Source organism: Gossypium hirsutum, chromosome D11 (genome assembly GCF_007990345.1).
Source record: "Gossypium hirsutum isolate 1008001.06 chromosome D11, Gossypium_hirsutum_v2.1, whole genome shotgun sequence".
Lineage (NCBI taxonomy): Eukaryota > Viridiplantae > Streptophyta > Magnoliopsida > Malvales > Malvaceae > Gossypium > Gossypium hirsutum.
In genome coordinates, this window is record NC_053447.1 from 32,956,129 (window position 1) to 32,977,029 (window position 20,901).

The window sequence follows — 20,901 nt, forward strand, 5'->3', positions numbered from 1 at the left end:
AATTTATGTTTTACAAACAAACTCTAAATTAACAATAGCCTGTTTTGAAACTCCTAAATGCGTGAGATCAGAAAACCCACTGGAACCATTGAAATCGTTCCTAGTCATAAAACCAAGCCTAGAACAGGGATTGCATCCAACAACTTAAGAAAAAAAAAGTTTAAATTTGCTAGGGTTGTATTTTTTTTCAAAATTTAAAATTTAATTCTTATAATTTAAGTTTGAGGCATTAAGTCTTTCTACTTTTCTAATTAAAAAACTTTGATCATTTTGTCTAATTTTATCATTAAAGTTAATGATATCTAAGGCAAAAATAACTTATTTTATCTCTCAACATTTACAATTTTTTTGTCAATTTGATCCTTACCCTTTAAAAATACATAAAAAAATTCAAAATTATTTTTTCCATATTTTAAATAAAAAGCATAAAAATTAAAAATTATTTCTTAAAAATAAAATCGTACTTTTAAAATAAAAAAAATATTTTTTTAAAAAGTAAAAATATGAAAAAGTAAAACCCTTTTAAAAATAAAAAAATAAGAAAATTTGAAAAATGTAAAAAAGTTCAAAATTAAATGTTGTATAAGCTAAACCAACCAACCAATTAGATTTATTGGATTAGGAATGGGTTTTTGTCCAATGAGAGGTAAAATATGAGTTGACCCACGAACTAGTACGGATTGGTTAAACTGAGCTAAAACACCAACTGAACAAGCAGTTGATCTAATTTCGAACTAGTCTGACCAATTAAATCCTAGAATGATTGGTCCAACCGATTCAAAGCAAATAAATTATTAAAAATCTAAAAGAAAAAATATTAAAATTATAAAAGTCGGTCCAATGGCTAGTTCAATAGGTTTTTTAGCCCAATTCAACCAATTTGTACCGGTTTGCAGGTGAACTGATTTTTTTACCTCTCACCGGACTAATACCCCAGTTGATTCCTGGTCCAACCAATCTGATTTAATTTAGATAACATTAAATTTTGGAATTTTTTTATATTTTTAAAATATTTTTAAAAAAATATCCTTTATGTCTTATTTTTTGAATTTTACAGAGTTTTTTTTGTTTTTCTTTTCATATTTTTTATTTTTTAAAATAATTATTTGTTTAAAATTTTTATGTTTCTTTAAATATGAAATAAATAATTTTAAAATATTTTAATGTACTTTTAAAGGCAAACTACACTAGTAGTCACCTAACTATTAGTAAATTTCCTTTTTTTTCCATCCAACTACGAAAAGTTACAAAATAATCATCCAACTATTCAAATTTTTTTTTGTCATCAATAGACTAACGGTGGAATAGTTTAAAGTTGACATAATAGCAACTTCAGCCCTCGATATTTATATATTGTTTCAATTTAGTATTTATTCTAAAAAGTGTAACCCTCACTAGTTACACATTGAGTAATTCGGTTGGTCAATTTTGCTTTTTTTGTGACATTTTTACCTAAAAAGCTAAAAAAATAGATTTATCAATTAAATTTGATTGAAATATAAAAAAAATAGAAACACCAAAATATTCAAGATAATAATTTTCATCTTTTCTCATTCTTTTAAAATTAACCTTCAATGTCATAAAAAAACAAAGCAAAACTGCAAAAAAAATTCACAATGTGTAAATGTTGAGGGTTAATTTTTTTTGAATCAAGACTAAATTGACATCATTTATAAATTTAGAGGGTTAAAATTTCTATTATGCCAATTTTAAAATTTACCACCATTAGTCAGTTGGTGACAAAAAAGACAAAATTGAATAGTTAGGTAACCATTTTGTAACTTTTCATAGTTGGGTACTAAAAAAGAAATTTGCTAATAGTTGGGTGACTACTAGTGTAGTTTACTCTACATTTAAAAGGTAATGACCAAATTGACAAAAAATTATAAATATTGAAAGCTAAAAAGTTATTTTACCTTTGACATCATTAACTTTAATGAATGAATCAAAGCTTTTAAATAAAAGATATCTCAAAATTAAAATATGAAAATTTCAAAAAATTATAAGTAGCTTTAACATATTTAAACCAAAGAAAAAATTATACAACTAGAGATCTAAAAAGCGAGGGGTCTTGACTGGCCTCCAAGCTAAGGGTGGGTTTGGATGGGCGATTGGGTGCGGTGCGGTACGTTTAGTTTACTTTTTGTCTCACGCTACTGTATCACTACAGTATCTAATCTCACCGCTACCGCTGTTTTTACACTAACCGCAGGTAAATGCACCGCCCATCCAAACTCACCCTAAGTCCTCCACAACAATAGAATCTCTTTACATCAATGGGAAGCAAAACCCGAAATGAATCCAGCACTTAAAATTAGCGTCTTGGATGAAAATCCTAAATTAAGAGTAAATTTATTGAGAAGTGTTTTTAAAAATTTTAATAGTATTTATCATTTCATTTTTGTCCATAAATGTTTTTGACAAGATAAAATATTTATTTTAAACACGATGTTGTAGAATATAAAATTTAATGAGGAGATAAAAAGGTGATTTTATTAAAAAATACTTTTCAAAAACTAAAATTATGATTTTTTTAATTTAATTTAAAATCTCAATTTAAAATTAATGTTTAATTTTAAAAATATTTATTTAATTAATATTTTATTTTGACATTATGATTAGGATTGAAAAAATGGTTTTCAACCAGGAGTCCAAGAGAAGTCCCACGCAAATCAACATTGGCTTTAATTCAAAAAATTATGATTCGAAATAATAAAACATTTGAACAGCTAATTATTATAGAACTAAAATTTTATGAAATGTGTGATGACATGATATTTAAATTATTTACTATTTCAAATATAATCTAAATTTAAGTTACATTAATCATGTTAATTGTTTGAATTTTATCTCATTATTATAATTCACTAAAAGAAATTAAGATCAATAGAAGAAATGGTGACCCGGACAAAGACGTAAGAATAGTCTAGCACTGAATCAAATAAATAAAGAAACACCATATGATCCGTACCCGACCGAAAAGCAGAAATCTGAAGTACTGGAATGGTGCCAAAATATGATGCGGTGAGCAATGACATACTTGTGTTGTTATTTCTCACGTGACATTGCAGAGGCGGAGAATAGCTGCCAACCGACGTGTCTATATTTCCAGTCCCACTTGGGATCCAGTCGCCAACAGCAGATGTCGATATTAATTAACTAGCGCCCCATTGCCTTCCTTTCGAAATAAATGACCAAAGCCAAACTGAAAATTGTTACCTATCAATATGAAGTCCATGGAGGAGTCTTACTGAATAGCTTTTATTGAAAGTTGGATATTTACCATGAAAATTTTAAGAATATACTACTTATTTATGATTATTTTGATTAGCTCGAAAAATTCTTACGTATTTCAATATATACAAATTTAGATGTAAAATTTATTAATTTTATATATAATTTGTATTTTATTGACTTTGATGTATCGTTATTATTTAGAGAATGGATTGTATAAAACTATAATTTTACGTTATTTTTATGTATTTTTAATAAGAGAATTACAAATCAGATTTTTTCTGCTGAAAAAATTTAAATCTAACTAAAACTACTAAAAATCAAGAAAAAAATCTGATTTATCATACTTTTATTAGAAAAATAATTTCATATAATCTTTACTCTAAAATTTAATAATGCATCTATATGAATTTATATATATTAATTAAGTAATTAAATACAAATCGTATAAAAAAAATGTGTTTGTCGATATGTGTGTGTATATATGCGTCGTAGAAACAACAAGGTCCTGAGTTTTTCAGTTCATTGAACCCCCAAGAAAAAGAAATAGATCGATAGACGAGAAGCGAGCAGAAAATATGTCGAGTAATGGTGCGTTGAAGGAAGCAAAGGTCCCTTTGGTTGAAGATTTAGGTCCGGCAGAAGGATTGAAAGGTGAACAAGATGATCAAAACCAATCCCTTAGGAGACGGGTATGGATTGAATCAAGAAAGCTTTGGCAGATAGTTGGCCCTGCAATCTTCAGCCGCCTTGCCTCTTACTCCATGCTGGTTATCACTCAAGCCTTTGCAGGCCACCTTGGGGATCTCGAGCTTGCTGCCATTTCCATTGCAAATAATGTCATCGTGGGGTTCGACTTTGGCCTCCTGGTACCTATATCCTTATTCTCATCTACATGGTCCATTATTTGGTTCTTTGCCTAACGTTTCATTTGTTTTTTATTAGTTGGGGATGGCGAGTGCTCTCGAGACCCTCTGTGGCCAAGCCTTTGGAGCAAAGAAATACTACATGTTGGGCGTATACATGCAACGTTCATGGATTGTTCTTTTCCTATGTTGTATTTTTCTTTTGCCTTTGTATCTCTTTGCTTCCCCGGCGTTGAAACTATTGGGACAGCCGCAAGATGTGGCGGAGCTATCGGGGATCGTTTCTATGTGGATGATACCGCTTCATTTCAGCTTTGCGTTTCAGTTTCCCCTGCAAAGGTTCTTGCAGAGCCAGCTTAAAAACATGGTGATTGCATGGGTTTCCCTGGTGGCTCTCTTGGTCCATATCTTCATAAGTTGGGTGTTTGTGTATAGGCTTCAGCTTGGGGTGGTTGGGACTGCGGTTACCTTGAATTTTTCTTGGTGGATTTTGGTTTTGGGACTCTTTGCCTACACTGTTTGCGGAGGGTGTCCTCTTACTTGGACCGGTTTCACCATTGAAGCATTTTCTGGCCTTTGGGATTTCATCAAACTCTCAGCCGCCTCTGGAGTCATGCTTTGGTAGGTACCCCTCCCCCTTCTCTGCCATTTTTTATTTCATTGAAGTGAAAAGCTGTCCAATTCAACTCATTGTACGTTTTAAAAATCTACAGCTTGGAGAACTGGTACTATAGAATATTAATTTTGATGACCGGAAATCTCCAAAACGCAGAGATAGCCGTTGATGCTCTGTCCATATGGTATGAATCTTGAACATATATTATTTCCCTAGATGACTTTTAATTCGACGTGGTAAACATTGACATACAAATATGATTGTTTGAGTGATGAATCGTCAAACAAGCCGGCCAACCTTTCATTACTGTTTTGCTTTGATGGCAAATTCCGTAAACTAGGAACTCTATTGTTTTTTGAAGTCAAAGTAGTATTTAATGAAGTTATGTACTTTATATTTAATTATTCTGACTCATATTGGCAGCATGTCAATTAATGGATGGGAATTGATGATACCATTCGCATTCTTTGCTGGAATCGGGTAAGTCGAGTTCGATCTTAGGCCACTTATTTTCCTGCATATTTCTAGAATAACATTTTAGGCCAATGAGCTAGCCTTTTGGCTCTCAATTATATTGGGAATTGAAATCAACAGACACCAAACAAATTTTCCAATCTATTCTTTTATCTTATTATATTTTAAAATGTTAAAACTATGTGGTTTTGTTAGCTATCTTAAATAATATGTAGTAAGTCTAAAATATATAAAATTATTTGTATTAAATATCGTGAAACGCAGAATTCACAGAATTACTTTATTATTACCACTAGTATCTTCGAGCATCATTCAGATAGAGTTAAAATGTCTCTCTCAAGATGTTTGGATTTTACTATATATTGGAATGGTCTAGGTTGGTGGCTTATGTTAGCACCACAATTATCTTATCCCTTTGATTTGTCTTTAACTTTATATATTTTGTTTGACAAGAAATGTTAATAGGAACCATTTCTCTCTTTTTTGAAAAATAAAAAATAAAAGGAGGAATTGATTGACAAGAAATTTTAAACTAAAAATAGATCTGGTCCCGAAAAATGAATAATCAAAATTAAATTGAAGAAACGTAATGAAAATAAATGATGCATGCAGAGTTAGGGTGGCAAATGAGCTTGGAGCTGGAAATGGGAAAGGAGCCAAGTTTGCAACAATAGTTTCAGTGGTGACATCAGTTATAATTGGGATCTTCTTCTGGTTGTTGATTATGATATTCCATGATAAGTTTGCTCTCATATTCTCCACAAGCCAACCAGTTTTGGAAGCAGTAAGCAAGCTCTCACTTCTCTTAGCCTTCACCATTTTGCTCAACAGTGTTCAGCCCATTCTATCTGGTAAACACCATTGCTGGCTGCATTTCTTACCTTTCTTGATATCATAAATTTGATGAATTAATGTGAATATAAATTAACTCTCGGGTATGTAGGAGTGGCAGTGGGGTCTGGATGGCAATCCTACGTGGCTTACATAAATCTGGGTTGCTACTATCTCATAGGGGTTCCACTAGGATTCTTGATGGGATGGGTCTTCCACCTAGGAGTAATGGTAAGCATTTTGATAGTGAAGGTTTTCTTAAAGACATCAAATGACCATATATGAAACCAGAAAATACTAATGCAATGTTTGGCAGGGAATTTGGGCTGGAATGATATTCGGAGGGGCAGCAGTTCAGACGGCGATTCTTGCGTTTATTACAATGCGGTGTGATTGGGAGAAGGAGGTTTGAGCTATTGTTTATATTCTATTAATTAATTATGTTTCGATTCTCTCCAATTCCATGGCATCTGAATTTATTTTTTTGGTGTGAATTTCAGGCAGAAAAGGCAAGGTTGCACGTGAGGAAGTGGTCAGCGATAAACTAATGATTAATCAACACACTTTTTATAGTGACCCGAATGGCCTTCACCATCTTTTAATTTAAGAGGGCCTACTATATTTTGATTCACAATTACAAGTATTAAAAGATTGAAATCCTTTGTTTGTAATATTTGTTTTCTCATTGCTGGTACAACCATCTTTGTAATTTTCTTTATTTTTAGAATGAAATTGCTAAAGTGATGTTCAAGTGTAAACCCTGGTCCATATGGAGTGTTTATGGGTCTAATTAATTTTGTGATAAGCTTTTCCTACTACACGTAACATAAATACTATATTCTAATGATAATTGTATGAATTAATTTACCTAAACTCTGATCCTCTTAGGCATAATGTTTTTAAAGATAAAGCATAATATAACTTGTAAAAGGACCTGATGGGCTTGCATAGTTGGCCCCATGTGGTCAAGGCATTGGACTCTGAACCAACCTGAGTTCAGATTCCCGTGGGGCTTTCTATATTGCTCCTATGCATCATTTTCATCTAATATCACAGTTATAAATGTTTATGTCATCAATTTATTAATAATTCTTGTAATAATAATTTATTTTCTCAAAAAGATTTACCTAATGTGAGATAAAAAAAGCTCCAAGTAACTGTTCCATGTAATCTTTGTCTAAGAGGAATAAACAATCATTATAATGAACCAATAATTACAATCATGCATGATTAATCCAATTAAAAGATAGTCTTTTGCGAGTGGAAGTCAATTATATCTTTGATTCATTTTCGCCTTTTCCATCAAATCCTTCTACTTTTTGGGAAATTTTAGAGAGAGATCTCCATGAATGAGTTTGAGGTGGTAAATGTACAAAGTTTGAATAGGTTTAGATTTTACTGCTTTCAAATTTAAATTATTTTGATTTTAGATTAACTTGAATTTGAATTTTTTTGAATTTGAAACTTTTATATTTAGATTTTTTCGATTTGAATTAGCAGATTTAGACAAATTTAAATATATATTTTTTTATAATTTATACATTATAATTTTTTATTTCCTACGTAATAATTAATTTTATTTTATATAATAATATAATACAAATTTATTTTTATGATTTACATTACTATTGTTGCACTTAAAAATAGAGAAAGAGAGAAAAACGAGCTTTTAACTCAAATGAGAGAAGATGATTTTTTTATTGAATTGATTATTTAGTTACCAAATATAAAAACATTTCAACAACCTCTCCCTTAAACTGAAAGTGCACAGTTTTTGTCACACTCGATTTTCCTTAAGGTCCGAAATTGGGACGATGTGGGAGTTAATTGTAAGGAACTGCTAGTTTGGCGGACTCAATTGTGAGAATTTGGAAATATCAGTGGTTGGTTAGCAATTAGTTGATTCCGGTTCTAGTTTGGTTACACTGAAATCAGTTGGTACTTAGTAGGGGACAAATTGATTAGTAATGTATGGTGTCTATGGGAGTTGGTGATCGAGCATGTAGCTATTATATATATAGTGAGAAAGGTTGCTTTGCAGAGGGAGATTTTCTCTATTCTACTTCATTTTCTTCCGTTCCATTTATTTCTTTCTTCAACTTTTTCGGCTACACAGAAGAAGAGAAAGCTAAAGAAAGCTCTGCATGGAGCAATAGTCATGGGATTTGAGTAAGGAAAATAGAGAATCCAGCGAACTGATAAGCCTCTTAACCTTCACGTGCTTGTGGATTTGAGAAAAATGAGAAGGTATATATTTTTTAAAATTTTAAAAGAATTTTGAGAGTTTTGGTTTCTTGGTTTTGGAAGCACAAATACTTTTATTTAATTTGTGTTTTTGGTTGTCATATTTAGCTGACAGGAGAAATGAGGTTTTGGCGTTTGGAAAAGCTAAGCTGACAAAGTAGAGAGGCATCAGGTGAGTTTCCATACTCCATCTTCGGGTGTTGATCTAGATGTTATGTGACTGATGTGATTCTATGTCGAGTTCAGTGAGATTTCAATAATGATATAGGATTCTTTTTTATTGGACATGTTATGTATGTGCTGGTTGTTTGATTACATGAAGGATGGAAATATGTTCTCTGAGAAGATGTTATGTTTTGTATCTGTGAAATGGGTATGGCGTACTTCATGTTATATTTTGAACGTACTATTATGTGTTATGCGTGTTCATGAATTGTGGGGTACGAAGGAAATTTATTATGTGTTATGCGTGTTCTTAAATGGAAGGTCCGTTAGGGGCTATCTTATTTGGTAAAGCCAGTTAGAGATTTGTCAAAAGATAGGAATGTCCTCGAGGACTACTAAATGAAATGAAGATATATCAGAACCTATTTTAGGTGGGAAGGTCCAAAGGGACTATTTGGTAGATTGAAATATTTGTCAGCATTATCATATCTGGAAAGTCCGTCATGGACTATCTTTTGGAAAGTTCGCCAAGGACTATCTTCTGGGACATCCATTAGGGACTATCTGTTCTAGAACAGTCAACCGTATATTATTGAAGTAAAGAGAAGTCCGCTAGGATTATCTTGGAACTGTAATACCGTAAGGACTATCTCATATGGCTATCTATAGAAGGGGTTTATTAGCAATGGTCTACCAGATTTTAGGCTTTAACCACCTATTGATGAGGTCAAGCATTCGTGGGATTTTTCAATTGTAATAATATCCGCTGAAGTGGCGGTAAACAAGTGAAGGGATAACAAGATCGTATACCTATGTCAAGATCTTCATGAGGGTAAAGATAATGAAAAGAATCCACCCTCACGATGTAATATATAGTGATTCGTCAAGTTATCCAAGTGGATATATATATATATATAAACATCCATTTGAAAGATGAAATGCTTGATAGAATATCAAGCGAGAAGAATGGAAAATCTGAGATAAAACCTAGGACTATGGTATGAGTCTCCAGGGAGTATCCGTTTAGAAGTTGTGTTGCTGTAAAGTATCCACCAGGACTCGTAAAGGGAAAACATATAAACATTGAACACGACAAAAAATGCTAAAGCTTAAATGGAAAAATAGGGAGTTTTAATTACATACATGAATTTTTTATATTGATTTTTATATGTAGTGATGAGCGTATGGAACCTCACTAAGTTCGCATGAACTTATGAGTGGTTTGCCTTGGGTGCAGGACTAAAGATTGTATGGAAAGCATGGAAGAGACCAAGTCAGACCTTGCGAAGTCTAAGAGGACGTGCATATTGTGGTATCATGCATATAGAAGGGGCATCCTTAGAGGCTCCGCTTTGGGGCTGTGAAGTATTAATTGAACTTGAATTGATATACGTCATATATAATTAAATTATTATATAGTTAAGTTGAAGTAAATCTCTATAATGAGCAATTAAGCATAAACTCATATGGTGACTATTATATTATTTTTAATAGATGATTACAATGAAGTATTTGTAAATGTTACTTTATTTGATGTGTTCAAATAGTAAAAAGATTTTATTTTATCTATTAAATAAAACTTGGCTAATTAAGTTTATTGTACTATATGTTTGATGGGTCTAATTGTGACATCTAGTACCCGACCCAACGCATGGGTCGGGTAAGGGGTGTTGCACTTTCAATTTATTATATATTTACTACTTAATGTCAAAGGCCAAGTATTTTCCTAAACTTGACAAATGATGCCAACTTGAGAAGCTTGGTCAATTCATTAGAAACTTGATCCTCACTTATGCAATACTCTAGCTCAATTGCTCCTTCATTGCTAAGGTCTCGTAGAAATTAATATTTTACATCAATATGCTTACGTTTTCCATGCAACACAAGATTCATTGACAATTTGATGGCAAGGTTGTTATCATAGAAAATTGAAGTGGCTCATTCTGGCTTGAATTGTAGTTGTTCAAGGATTCTCCTAAGCCAAATAGCTTGACAAGCACAAGTTGTAGTAGCAAAAAATTCAACTTCTGTACTTGATAATGCGACAAATGGATTGTTTCTTAGATGACCACAAAATAGCATCGTGCCAAGCATAAAAAATAGCCTGAAGTGCTCATATTGTCATCTTGATCTCCTACATAATCAATGTCGGTGAAACTAATCATGTTTGACTTTTCACCTTTCTTGTAGAAAATCCCAAAATCCTTGGTTCCTTGTGTAACACCCCTAACCCATATCCTTCTCCAGAATAGGGTTATAGAGCATTACCGGAGTTTACAAATTAATTTTCAGACATTTCATTTCATCAAGCATTCATATTTATGACCAATTAAAATCAAAACATTTATGAGCTAACATTAACCAATTTAACTTATACAAGTCATTATAACCAGAATCAAATCATCCAAAATTACCAATAGAACCAATGGATAATGTGATATATCTCCAACAAGCTTCCAACCCAATCGAGCTTCCGATAATCATTTAAATGCATCAAATAATTATACATATTGCCAATAATAATTCGATTCCAATAATAAAACACACACGTATATATAATATTCATTACCAAATAGCATTCACTTGAATTAAAATTATATAGAATATAGCTCATACGAGCTCACCGGACTAAATTGCAGAAATACTAAAATTCAGGGACGTTTTAGAAATTTTCTATTTTTCTCATATTTCCACCCAATATTGTTCTAAATTTCATTTAATTTTGTAATTTAGATAAATAACCAATCCATTTCATGCAATTTGGTCACTTTTTGACATTTTTACAAATTTACCCTTAAAGTTTCACATTTGTTCAATTTAGTCCCTGAACCTAAAACATGTAAATTGGTCATTTTTAATGCAAACTAATGCTAGTTAAATAATCATATATTTTACTCCTCCTCCTCTCCATTCCACATCCTTAATGTATATAACATGCTTATAGGTAACATTATCTATAATTTCACCATTTACTTATATATATTCATTCAAAGCTGTCCACTTGGTTGGAGTCACTAAATTATTTATATCTTGAGATACAGGACTCCAAATTAAGATCCGTAAATTTTATCTGAAACTAGACTCACATATGTTCTTACCATAAAATTTTCAAAATTTTTGGCTTAGCCAATAAGTACAGTTTATTCTTTAAATTCATCCCTATTCTGCTGTCTAACAGTTCCGACCCTTCTTCACTAAAAATTAATTATCTCCTCGTACAGAATTCTAATGAAGTTTCTGTTTGTTTCTATTGAAAATAGACTCATTAAGGATTTAAATATATAAATTTAAGACTCTAATTATTTTTCTCCAATTTTTTATGATTTTCCAAAGTCAGTACAGGGAACCCAAAATCATTCTGACATTGTCTCACAAAATTTATTATATCTCATGATTTACAATTCGATTGCTTACACCATTTCTTCTATAAGAAACTAGACTCAATAAGCTTTAATTTCATCTTTTATTCATCCTCTAATTATATTTCTACAATTTATGTTGATTTTTTATATCTCATCCTCTAATTAATTTCATCTTTTATTCATCCTCTAATTATAGACTCAATAAGATTTATTATATCTCATAAAGCACTTTCACTAACTTTCCAGGATCACTAATCGATTTAATCTCATATATCTCTTTCCAATAAATATATCTCTATATCATACTTTCTGAAATATAGATTTTTCATTTCGACTATCCGTCTTTATACTCGTGAATATGCATGCTTAAATACATACAACTCAAATCATATCTCGATAAATCAGTTCACTCTAATAAAACAATTGAGTTGATTTCAACTATCGAACATTAACATATCAAAATACTTTTTTCTTCATGTTGAGAATATATCTCAAACACACAATCTTTCAACATTCTTTTAGCATGCAAATCACCAGAATCACCACATTTTAGCTCTGGAATTTCATCGTAGCAAAACAATACACTTTCTAAATAAGCATGCAAAACAGAACAATAACCGATCACAAACCGGCCATCCAATAGAGTTTCCGTTTGACATTATAATTAGCTAACATTCTCATACCATAAGAACTCTATTAGAAACTGAATAATTATACACATATCTTTGAGGATAAAATAATATATATAGAATATCCAGAAAAAAAATCACCGTGTTCATTTTGATTGTAATCTTCACATATAGACATCTTTACCACTTAATTATCATTTCTCTCACTAATTTTGTTATCACGAACCTCACATTATTCCATTCACTAAAAATATGATATTTCTTTAAAAATTGAGTTCAATTTCACTGTTCAATATTGTTTCTCACGTAAAATTTGCTGAACACTTACCACAAATTGTCAAATTAGAGAACGTCTTACGGAATTGAGTACCTCGTTTTCTCGATGCCATAGTCCAACTATGGTCTTACATGTAATCACATATCATATACCGATGCCATAGCCCACCTATGGTCCTATACGGAATCACATATCACTTACCGAAAGTACTCATTCCTACGTTCTACTCAATTTAATCTTCCAATTCAATTCCAGCAAGCTGATTTTCTGCGTCACGGTCACTAATTTATTTTTATCTAGAGTTATAGGGATTCAAATTGAATTGAGTAAATTTTCCCAGAAACTAGACTCATATACCTCTCCACCATTAAATTTTTAGAATTTTTAGTTTAGCCAATTAGTACAGTTTATTCTCTAAATATTCCCCTATTTCACTGCTCGACATTTCTGACCTCTCCTCTGATTCCACTAAATGTAACACCCCTAACCCGTATCCTTCTCCAGAATAGAGTTATAGAGCATTACCGGAGTTTATAAATTAATTTTCAGACATTTCATTTCATCAAGCATTCATATTTATGATCAATTAAAATCAAAACATTTATGAGCTAACATTAACCAATTTAACTTATACAAGTCATTATAACCAGAATCAAATCATCCAAAATTACCAATAGAACCAATGGATAATGTGATATATCTCCAACAAGCTTCCAACCCAATCGAGCTTCCGATAATCATTTAAATGCATCAAATAATTATACATATTACCAATAATAATTCGATTCCAATAATAAAACACACACGTATATATAATATTCATTACCAAATAGCATTCACTTGAATTAAAATTATATAGAATATAACTCATACGAGCTCACCGGACTAAATTGCAGATATACCAAAATTCAAGGACATTTTAGAAACTTTCTATTTTTCTCATATTTCCACCCAATATTGTTCTAAATTTCATTTAATTTTGTAATTTAGATAAATAACCAATCCATTTCATGAAATTTGGTCACTTTTTGACATTTTTACAAATTTACCCTTAAAGTTTCACAGTTGTTCAATTTAGTCCCTGAACCTAAAACATGTAAATTGGTCATTTTTAATGAAAACTCATGCTAGTTAAATAATCATATATTTTCCTCCTTCTCCTCTCCATTCCACATCCTTAATGTATATAACATGCTTATAGGTAACATTATCTATAATTTCACCATTTACTTATATATATATTCATTCAAAGCTGTCCACTTGAGTCGTAGTCACTAAATTATTTATATCTTGAGATACAGAACTCCAAATTAAGATCCGTAAATTTTATCTGAAACTAGACTCACATATGTTCATACCATAAAATTTTTTAGAATTTTTGGCTTAGCCAATAAGTACAGTTTATTCTTTAAATTCATCCCTATTCTGCTGTCTAACATTTCCGACCCTTCTTCACTAAAAATTAATTATCTCCTCGTACAGAATTCTAATGATGTTTCCGCTTGTTTCTATTGAAAATAGACTCATTAAAGATTTAAACATATAAATTTAAGACTCTAATTATTTTTATCCAATTTTTTTTATGATTTTCCGAAGTCAATACAGGGAACCCAAAATTATTCTGACCTTGTCTCACAAAATTTGTTATATCTCATGATTTACAATTCTATTGTTTACACCGTTTCTTCTATAAGAAATAAGGCTCAATAAGATTTAATTTCATCTTTTATTCATCCTCTAATTATATTTCCACAATTTATGGTGATTTTTAAAAATTAACCTACTGCTACTGTCCAAAACTGTGTTAGTGCAAAATATTGATTACTATGTTTATAACACTCTTATTTTCCTTCTCTACACTATTTCTTATCACTTTCTCTTATTTTCTCTTCACTAACATATCAAGAACATAAAACCTTATATAATAAAACCCTACATTAACATCAATTTCATACTTATTCAATAATATCAAACTCAAGAATATATTGAAATCTTGATGCTCTTACCTTGCTCAATTGATTTCAATCTTTAACTTGATTTTCTCTCTCCTCCAGCCTCTATTTCTTGAATCTAACTTGATATTCTAACTCCTCATAGTCTCCTTGTTATCTTTCTCTCTTGATGGATATGGAAATTCTTTTGATATTTGGGTGAAAATGGTAATTTTTTTGAAGGAGGGACCAAATTGTAAAGAAAGCAAAACTTTCTTTCTTTCTCTCTTCTCCTCACGTTGGATGCATGGAAGATGATGGGTTGGTTGGTTTTTTTTTTCATCTTTCTTTCCACATATATATACTAAACAATAAATAATAAAATAATAAAATATTATTTAAAAATCAAATTAAAATATTAATAAACTAATATTTATTTATTTATTTAATCTAAAATATCTCCAACATCATCATTATCTTCTAGATTTCTCTCTCTTATTAAATGACCATTTTGCCCTTTATGATCTTTTAAAATTCCATCCTTGAGTCTTCACTTAATTTGGTAAAATTACGATTTAGTCCCTCAAAATTCTTCACCTTTTTCAATTTGGTCCTAATCCATCCATTTTTCTTAGTTTCTAGATCATTCCACCCTTAAAATATTTACACCTTTGCTCCTTCAAATTTTTTGTATTTACACTTTAACCCCCCAAATTTTGAACATTTACTCTTGACCCACAAAACTTTTCTCACTTTTGCGATTTAATCCTTTCTTGAATTAATATGTCATAATATACTTCCCAATGTTGACATAACTCAATATTACCCTTTTTATCACTTTATTTCCTTATTTTACTATACCAAGGATAATATCTTACTAGAGAAATTTTCAAAATATTACATTTGTGGTCCCAAAACCACTGTTCCAACTAGGCCCAATTTCAAGCTGTTACACCTTGCAAGTAATGAAGGCTTCTCTTGACAACTAATAAATACTTTTCAATCGGGCTCTAACCTACCGCCAATTGTAGTGGTGGTTTAAATACATTTCGACACTTAACAAGCTTATTTTCTAGAAATTTAATATTAAGTATTTCATTTTCGATGTTAGTAGTTTACGAACTAAATAATTATAAAATAAGAATTTTTACGCATTTTTTACTATTTTGATGACCTAAGGTGATGAGAAAAATTATTTTATAAAAATAATAAAAACAATTGTGGAAACAGATTGAAGATTTGATCAGATTAAGTGATAGAAGACTAACTTGCTTCAACGTTCATAATTAACTCCTAGTTCAAGTTCTATTCAATCAACTACTTATTAACCTAGTAGTGTCTCTCGTGTAACACCCCGTACCCGAGACCGCTGCCGGAGTCGGACACGAGGGGTTCACAGACTAAATTCGCTTACTATCGCAGTCCATTTTAAAATTTTCCAGGCAGTTGGCTAACTGCGACACTGTCACCTTAAAAATCATATCTTGAGTTTCACAACTCGAAAATCAGTTTCGTAATTTTTCCCTGAAAATAGACTCATATGCCCATCTTCATATTTTTTCTAGAATTTTTGGTCGGGCCAAATAGTACAGTTTATTAGTCAAATTCTCCCATGTTACAGGGATCGACTACACTGACCTTTGCGCATTACGACTTGGATATCTCCCTGCACAGAGCTTCAATACTGATGCCGTTTGTTTCTATAGAAACTAGACTCAGAGAGGAATCTATACATGTATGGCATGACTCCTAATTATCTCCGGTTAATTTATAATGAATTTCCAAAGTCGGAACAGGGAATCCAGAAACCGTTCTGGCCCTATCTCACGAGAACCTGAATATCTCTTAACATACTGTCCATATGATCGTTTTGTTACTTTACTATGAAAATAGATTCATCAAGGTTCGTTTACATAATTTATTCATTATTTAATTCCAATCCTACTATTTTTAGTGATTTTCCAAATCTACATCACTGCTACTGCCAGCATCTGCCTTTAAGGTAGACTTTACCTATTTCATAGTTTCCATGATTCAACTAGCCCTTTTAGCATAAATAGCACAAATTATGATAGTGATTAACCATTCCATACCAAATGATTATAACATTATGCTCAAACATATATAAGCCATTTTCGCATGGCTATATACATTAACCAAAATATTCTTCCGCCTCTAGTCTATTTTATACATGCCATAAGATAATCCAAAACATAGTAGTACCAAACAGTGGATAGTGATAGTGTGACTAGTTGCTGACGATCCCCGAGCCTGTAGCTTCGCAATGAGATCTATAAAACAGAGGAAACAGAGTAAACGGAGTAAGCATTACAATGCTTAGTAAGTTTTAAGCAGTGTCAACAGATAACAATCAAATTATAACATAGTTGTTCGTATTTTTATTTCACTCTTCCTTCGGGCATACCATCCCTTTACCGAATATGCACATCTCATCATATACAATAGGCAGATAAACTTTCACATAAAAGTGAGCTCATGTGACATAGATATATCGTATGATTTCACATCACCTCTCACACTGATCCGATGTCACATAATCATAGGAATAGTCTCATAGATTGCTCTCGTATGCATCACATAACTACCTTATGATTTAGTGCAAATCAAGCTCACATATAAACTTGGAGTACATACCTGTTTAACCTTTCGCATTGAATATATTTATAAGCAATTCTTATTACGAAGTCTTACCCGGACATAATCTCCACACGAAGTTATCGGGTCTTACCCGGACAAAATTCCCACACGTAGTCATCGGGTCTTTAGAGCTCGGATATAGTACGAGCATGAAGCTTACGGGCATTAATCAGTGATAATATTCTCGCATAAAGCCTGCGGGGTTTTAACCCGGATATAGTACTGACACAAATGCCCTTCGGGACTTATCACATTTATGCACTTTCACATCCATCACGTTGGCCACTCGGCCCTGTCACATATATACACTTTCACATTCATCACATCGGCCATTAGGCCTTATCACATATATACACTTTCACATTCATCACATCGGCCATTAGGCCTTATTACAAATATACACTTTCACATTCATCACATCGGCTATTAGGCCTTATCACACATATACACTTTCACATTCATCACATCGGCTATTAGGCATTCATCACATCGGCTATTAGGCCTTATCACATATATACACTTTCACATTCATCACATCGGCTATTAGGCCTTATCACACATATACACTTTCACATTCATCACATCGGTCATTAGGCCTTATCACATATATACACTTTCTTGGCTGAATCTACATCTATCATTTTCCAATATCACAATTTAGAATTCACGTATGGGTTTAATCGATAGCTTATGAGCAACTAGAACAAGTTTATCAAGGTTTACAACACAATCTCAAATTCAGCACAAGCTGTTTTTCCTGAGCAATAGTCACTAAATCATTTATAACTGGAGCTACAAAACTCCAAATCACTTTCCGTTAATTTTTCCTGAATATAGACTCGTATATCTTCCATCCATAAAATTTCCAGAATTTTAGGTTTGGCCAATCAATACCAGATTTTTCTTAAAGTTTCCCCTGTTTCACTGTTTGACTAATCTGACCACTCTTCACTACGAATCAGATTTCTCATTTTACTGAATTCAAAATGTGTTGTATTTGATTTCATTTGAAACTAGACTCATTAAGGAGTCTAAGCATATAAATTTTATCTTATAACCATTTTTGTACAATTTATAATGATTTTCTAAAAACAGAACAGAGGATTACAGTGTCATTCTGCGCTGTCTCACACAACTTTAAGTATCTCATTATCGGAAATTCCTTTGCTTACACGGTTTCTTTTATAAGAAACTAGACTAATTAAGCTTTAATTTCATGTCTCATTCAGCCTCTAATTCAAATCCATAAATTTATGGTGATTTTCTAAAGTCACGTTACTGCTGCTGTCCTAAGCAGACTATTTCAAATTACCCTTGAATTCCCAAGCTCAAACACTTAAGAACTTACCATTTGAGCTTAGAACATATCATGGCCACATCATATCTTATTAAATCAACTCATCATGTCCTATTATAATTGAATTTACTCAACGTTTAATCACTTAAAACTTACCTCGGATGTGGTCGAACAATTTCGGCGGCTATTCGATCACTTTTTCCTTTCCCTTGTTGGACGCCTCTCCTTTAGAGTCTTGAGCTTAAACAAATAAATTAACTCATTTAACCGCTTTGCTATATATATTGGTATCCACATTTTAATGATTTTATGACATACGAAACGACATGGTAAAATTTTCACCTTGCTACTTTATGTTCTTAGCTATTCGGCTAATAACCTCATGCAATTACCATACTATCAATAATCTAATCACACATGCATATGCATACTTGGACATTCGGTAATCACCTTTGCTAATTTTAAACTCAACATCACATAAGCTCCCAAGTGATGGCCGAATGCTTCATTTGTTACCCAACTAACCATTCAACAACCTCAACCTCATTACCACCCTTTTATGCCTAATTATCTAAGTCAAGATAAGATCATCAGCATGCCTAACTATAGCCGAATGTGCAACATTAATCTATCATTTCTATCTCATTTAACACTTAACATTTACCACATATCGATTCACCAAACTCTCCATCTATTCATGCTCTCATATTCGGTCACCCATACCCATACTAACCATATAACTAATTAATCCTAGGGTTAAACACAAGTGCAATATTGAAGCACCATGGCCGAACCTTCATGAAGTTGCTAAGACCCCTCATTTCTACTCCTCACACACTCTCACATCCAAACCTTTTTATTAAACACTCAAGCTCAATCATCTTCATGCCTCATCACCACAACATCAAAACACCAACCAAGAAAGACAACACCCATGGCCGAATATCATCTCCATCACATAGCAAGATTTAGACCATGGGCTAGGTAGAACTCAAACTAACAACTAAAACATGCATGCATCTCATGGAACATCATCAAACATACCTTAGTCTAGTTACATGCATGGTTGAATCTCTTCAACCTTTCTTCTTCCTTCCTCCTTCAAATTTTCGGCCAAGGTGTTAAAGGATGAACACCCTTTCTTTTTTTTTCTTTTCTTTGTCTAGTTACGGCAAATGGAGGGGGGGGGATGGATGAGACAACTTTGTTTTCATCACCCCTCCCTTTTCATTACTTAATTGCTAACCCTTTATTTATTCTTTCTAACCTAACACACTAAGCCAACATGTTCCCAACATGTTTCCACCCATAGCATGGCCGGCCACTAGCTCAAATTTTGGGTAATTTGACATGCAAACCCATCATTTTCATAACATGCATTAATAGGCCACTTCACATTTGCCTAGCACATTTCTAAATTTTCTCACATAAGTCCTATTTAATAAAATTCACGTACAATTAACAAAATTCAAACATGAAATTTTCACACATGCATATATACATATAATAGACAAAATATTATATTCAATTATTTCTGCAACTCGGTTTAGCGGTCCCAAAACCACTTCCCGACTAGGGTCAAATTAGGGGTGTCACAACTCTCCCCCCCTTTAGGGATTTTCGTCCCCGAAAATTTCTACCGATGCATAGTTTAGGATAACGTCCTCTTTTTGAATTATATTCATATAAACATTAGCTCATCGATGGCAATTGTAATTCATTATTGATTTCGCATCGATCTGTAAAATCATTTTCTTATCTTAAAACAAATACATAAACATTTCTACAAGTATGCACATATATCTCATTTTCTTGATTTCATAAGTAATAATCACTTAATTTAATTCACAATTGCATCTCAAACACATATTAAGCACATAGTAATATGTATAATTCACATCATCAACCCACATTTTCATTCATGAATAAGCTGTAACCTAACCGAAAGTACACATATACTCAAACATCCCAATAAATATCCTTTATAACTTTATCACATCTCAATATTCAACTTAACTCATTTCCAAAAGAAAAGTCAACTTCCACGTACCTGAACATTTAGTTCATTTAGCACATTCAATCATAGTTAACGTTACCCGTATACAGTCGAATAGGCATAAAGCCTAATATAATACACTGGCATGAGATTTATTCTAGCGCATAACTCGTATATCCAAAATTATCAACATTCATCAAAAATTCTTTCAAACTTTCGAATGTCGAAACTTAATCAAAATAATTTCTTGAACAAGATTAACAAAATAGTGTCCATTCAGCAATAGCACATATAGCTCTTACAATGCCATATCCTAGATAT

The 20,901-nt window shown here is 32.0% G+C and overlaps 1 protein-coding gene and 1 long non-coding RNA gene across 2 annotated transcripts; both read left to right on the forward strand.

Moving 5' to 3' along the window:
* Window positions 1-3,699: 3,699 nt before the first annotated feature.
* LOC107913374 (protein DETOXIFICATION 27) lies at window positions 3,700-6,826 on the forward strand. Its single transcript, XM_016841940.2, has 8 exons — window positions 3,700-4,103; window positions 4,180-4,721; window positions 4,814-4,900; window positions 5,140-5,196; window positions 5,803-6,041; window positions 6,134-6,252; window positions 6,338-6,427; window positions 6,522-6,826. Exons 1-8 carry the CDS (start codon window positions 3,813-3,815, stop codon window positions 6,567-6,569), a joined length of 1,473 nt encoding a protein of 490 aa, XP_016697429.1. The 5' UTR covers window positions 3,700-3,812; the 3' UTR covers window positions 6,570-6,826.
* A 953-nt stretch (window positions 6,827-7,779) lies between these two features.
* LOC121223075 (uncharacterized) lies at window positions 7,780-9,976 on the forward strand. The gene is made up of 3 exons (XR_005920444.1): window positions 7,780-8,268; window positions 8,374-8,437; window positions 9,668-9,976. It is a non-coding gene; the product is annotated as an uncharacterized lncRNA (long non-coding RNA).
* Window positions 9,977-20,901: the final 10,925 nt, after the last annotated feature.

Bases quoted from the DNA above. Each gene is read 5' to 3' on its own strand.
- LOC107913374 (XM_016841940.2), top strand. From the start codon at position 3,813: ATGTCGAGTAATGGTGCGTTGAAGGAAGCAAAGGTCCCTTTGGTTGAA. The intron at 4,722-4,813 runs GTAGGTACCCCT...AAAAATCTACAG, and splicing joins GCCTCTGGAGTCATGCTTTG to CTTGGAGAACTGGTACTATA. The intron at 5,197-5,802 runs GTAAGTCGAGTT...TGATGCATGCAG, and splicing joins GCATTCTTTGCTGGAATCGG to AGTTAGGGTGGCAAATGAGC.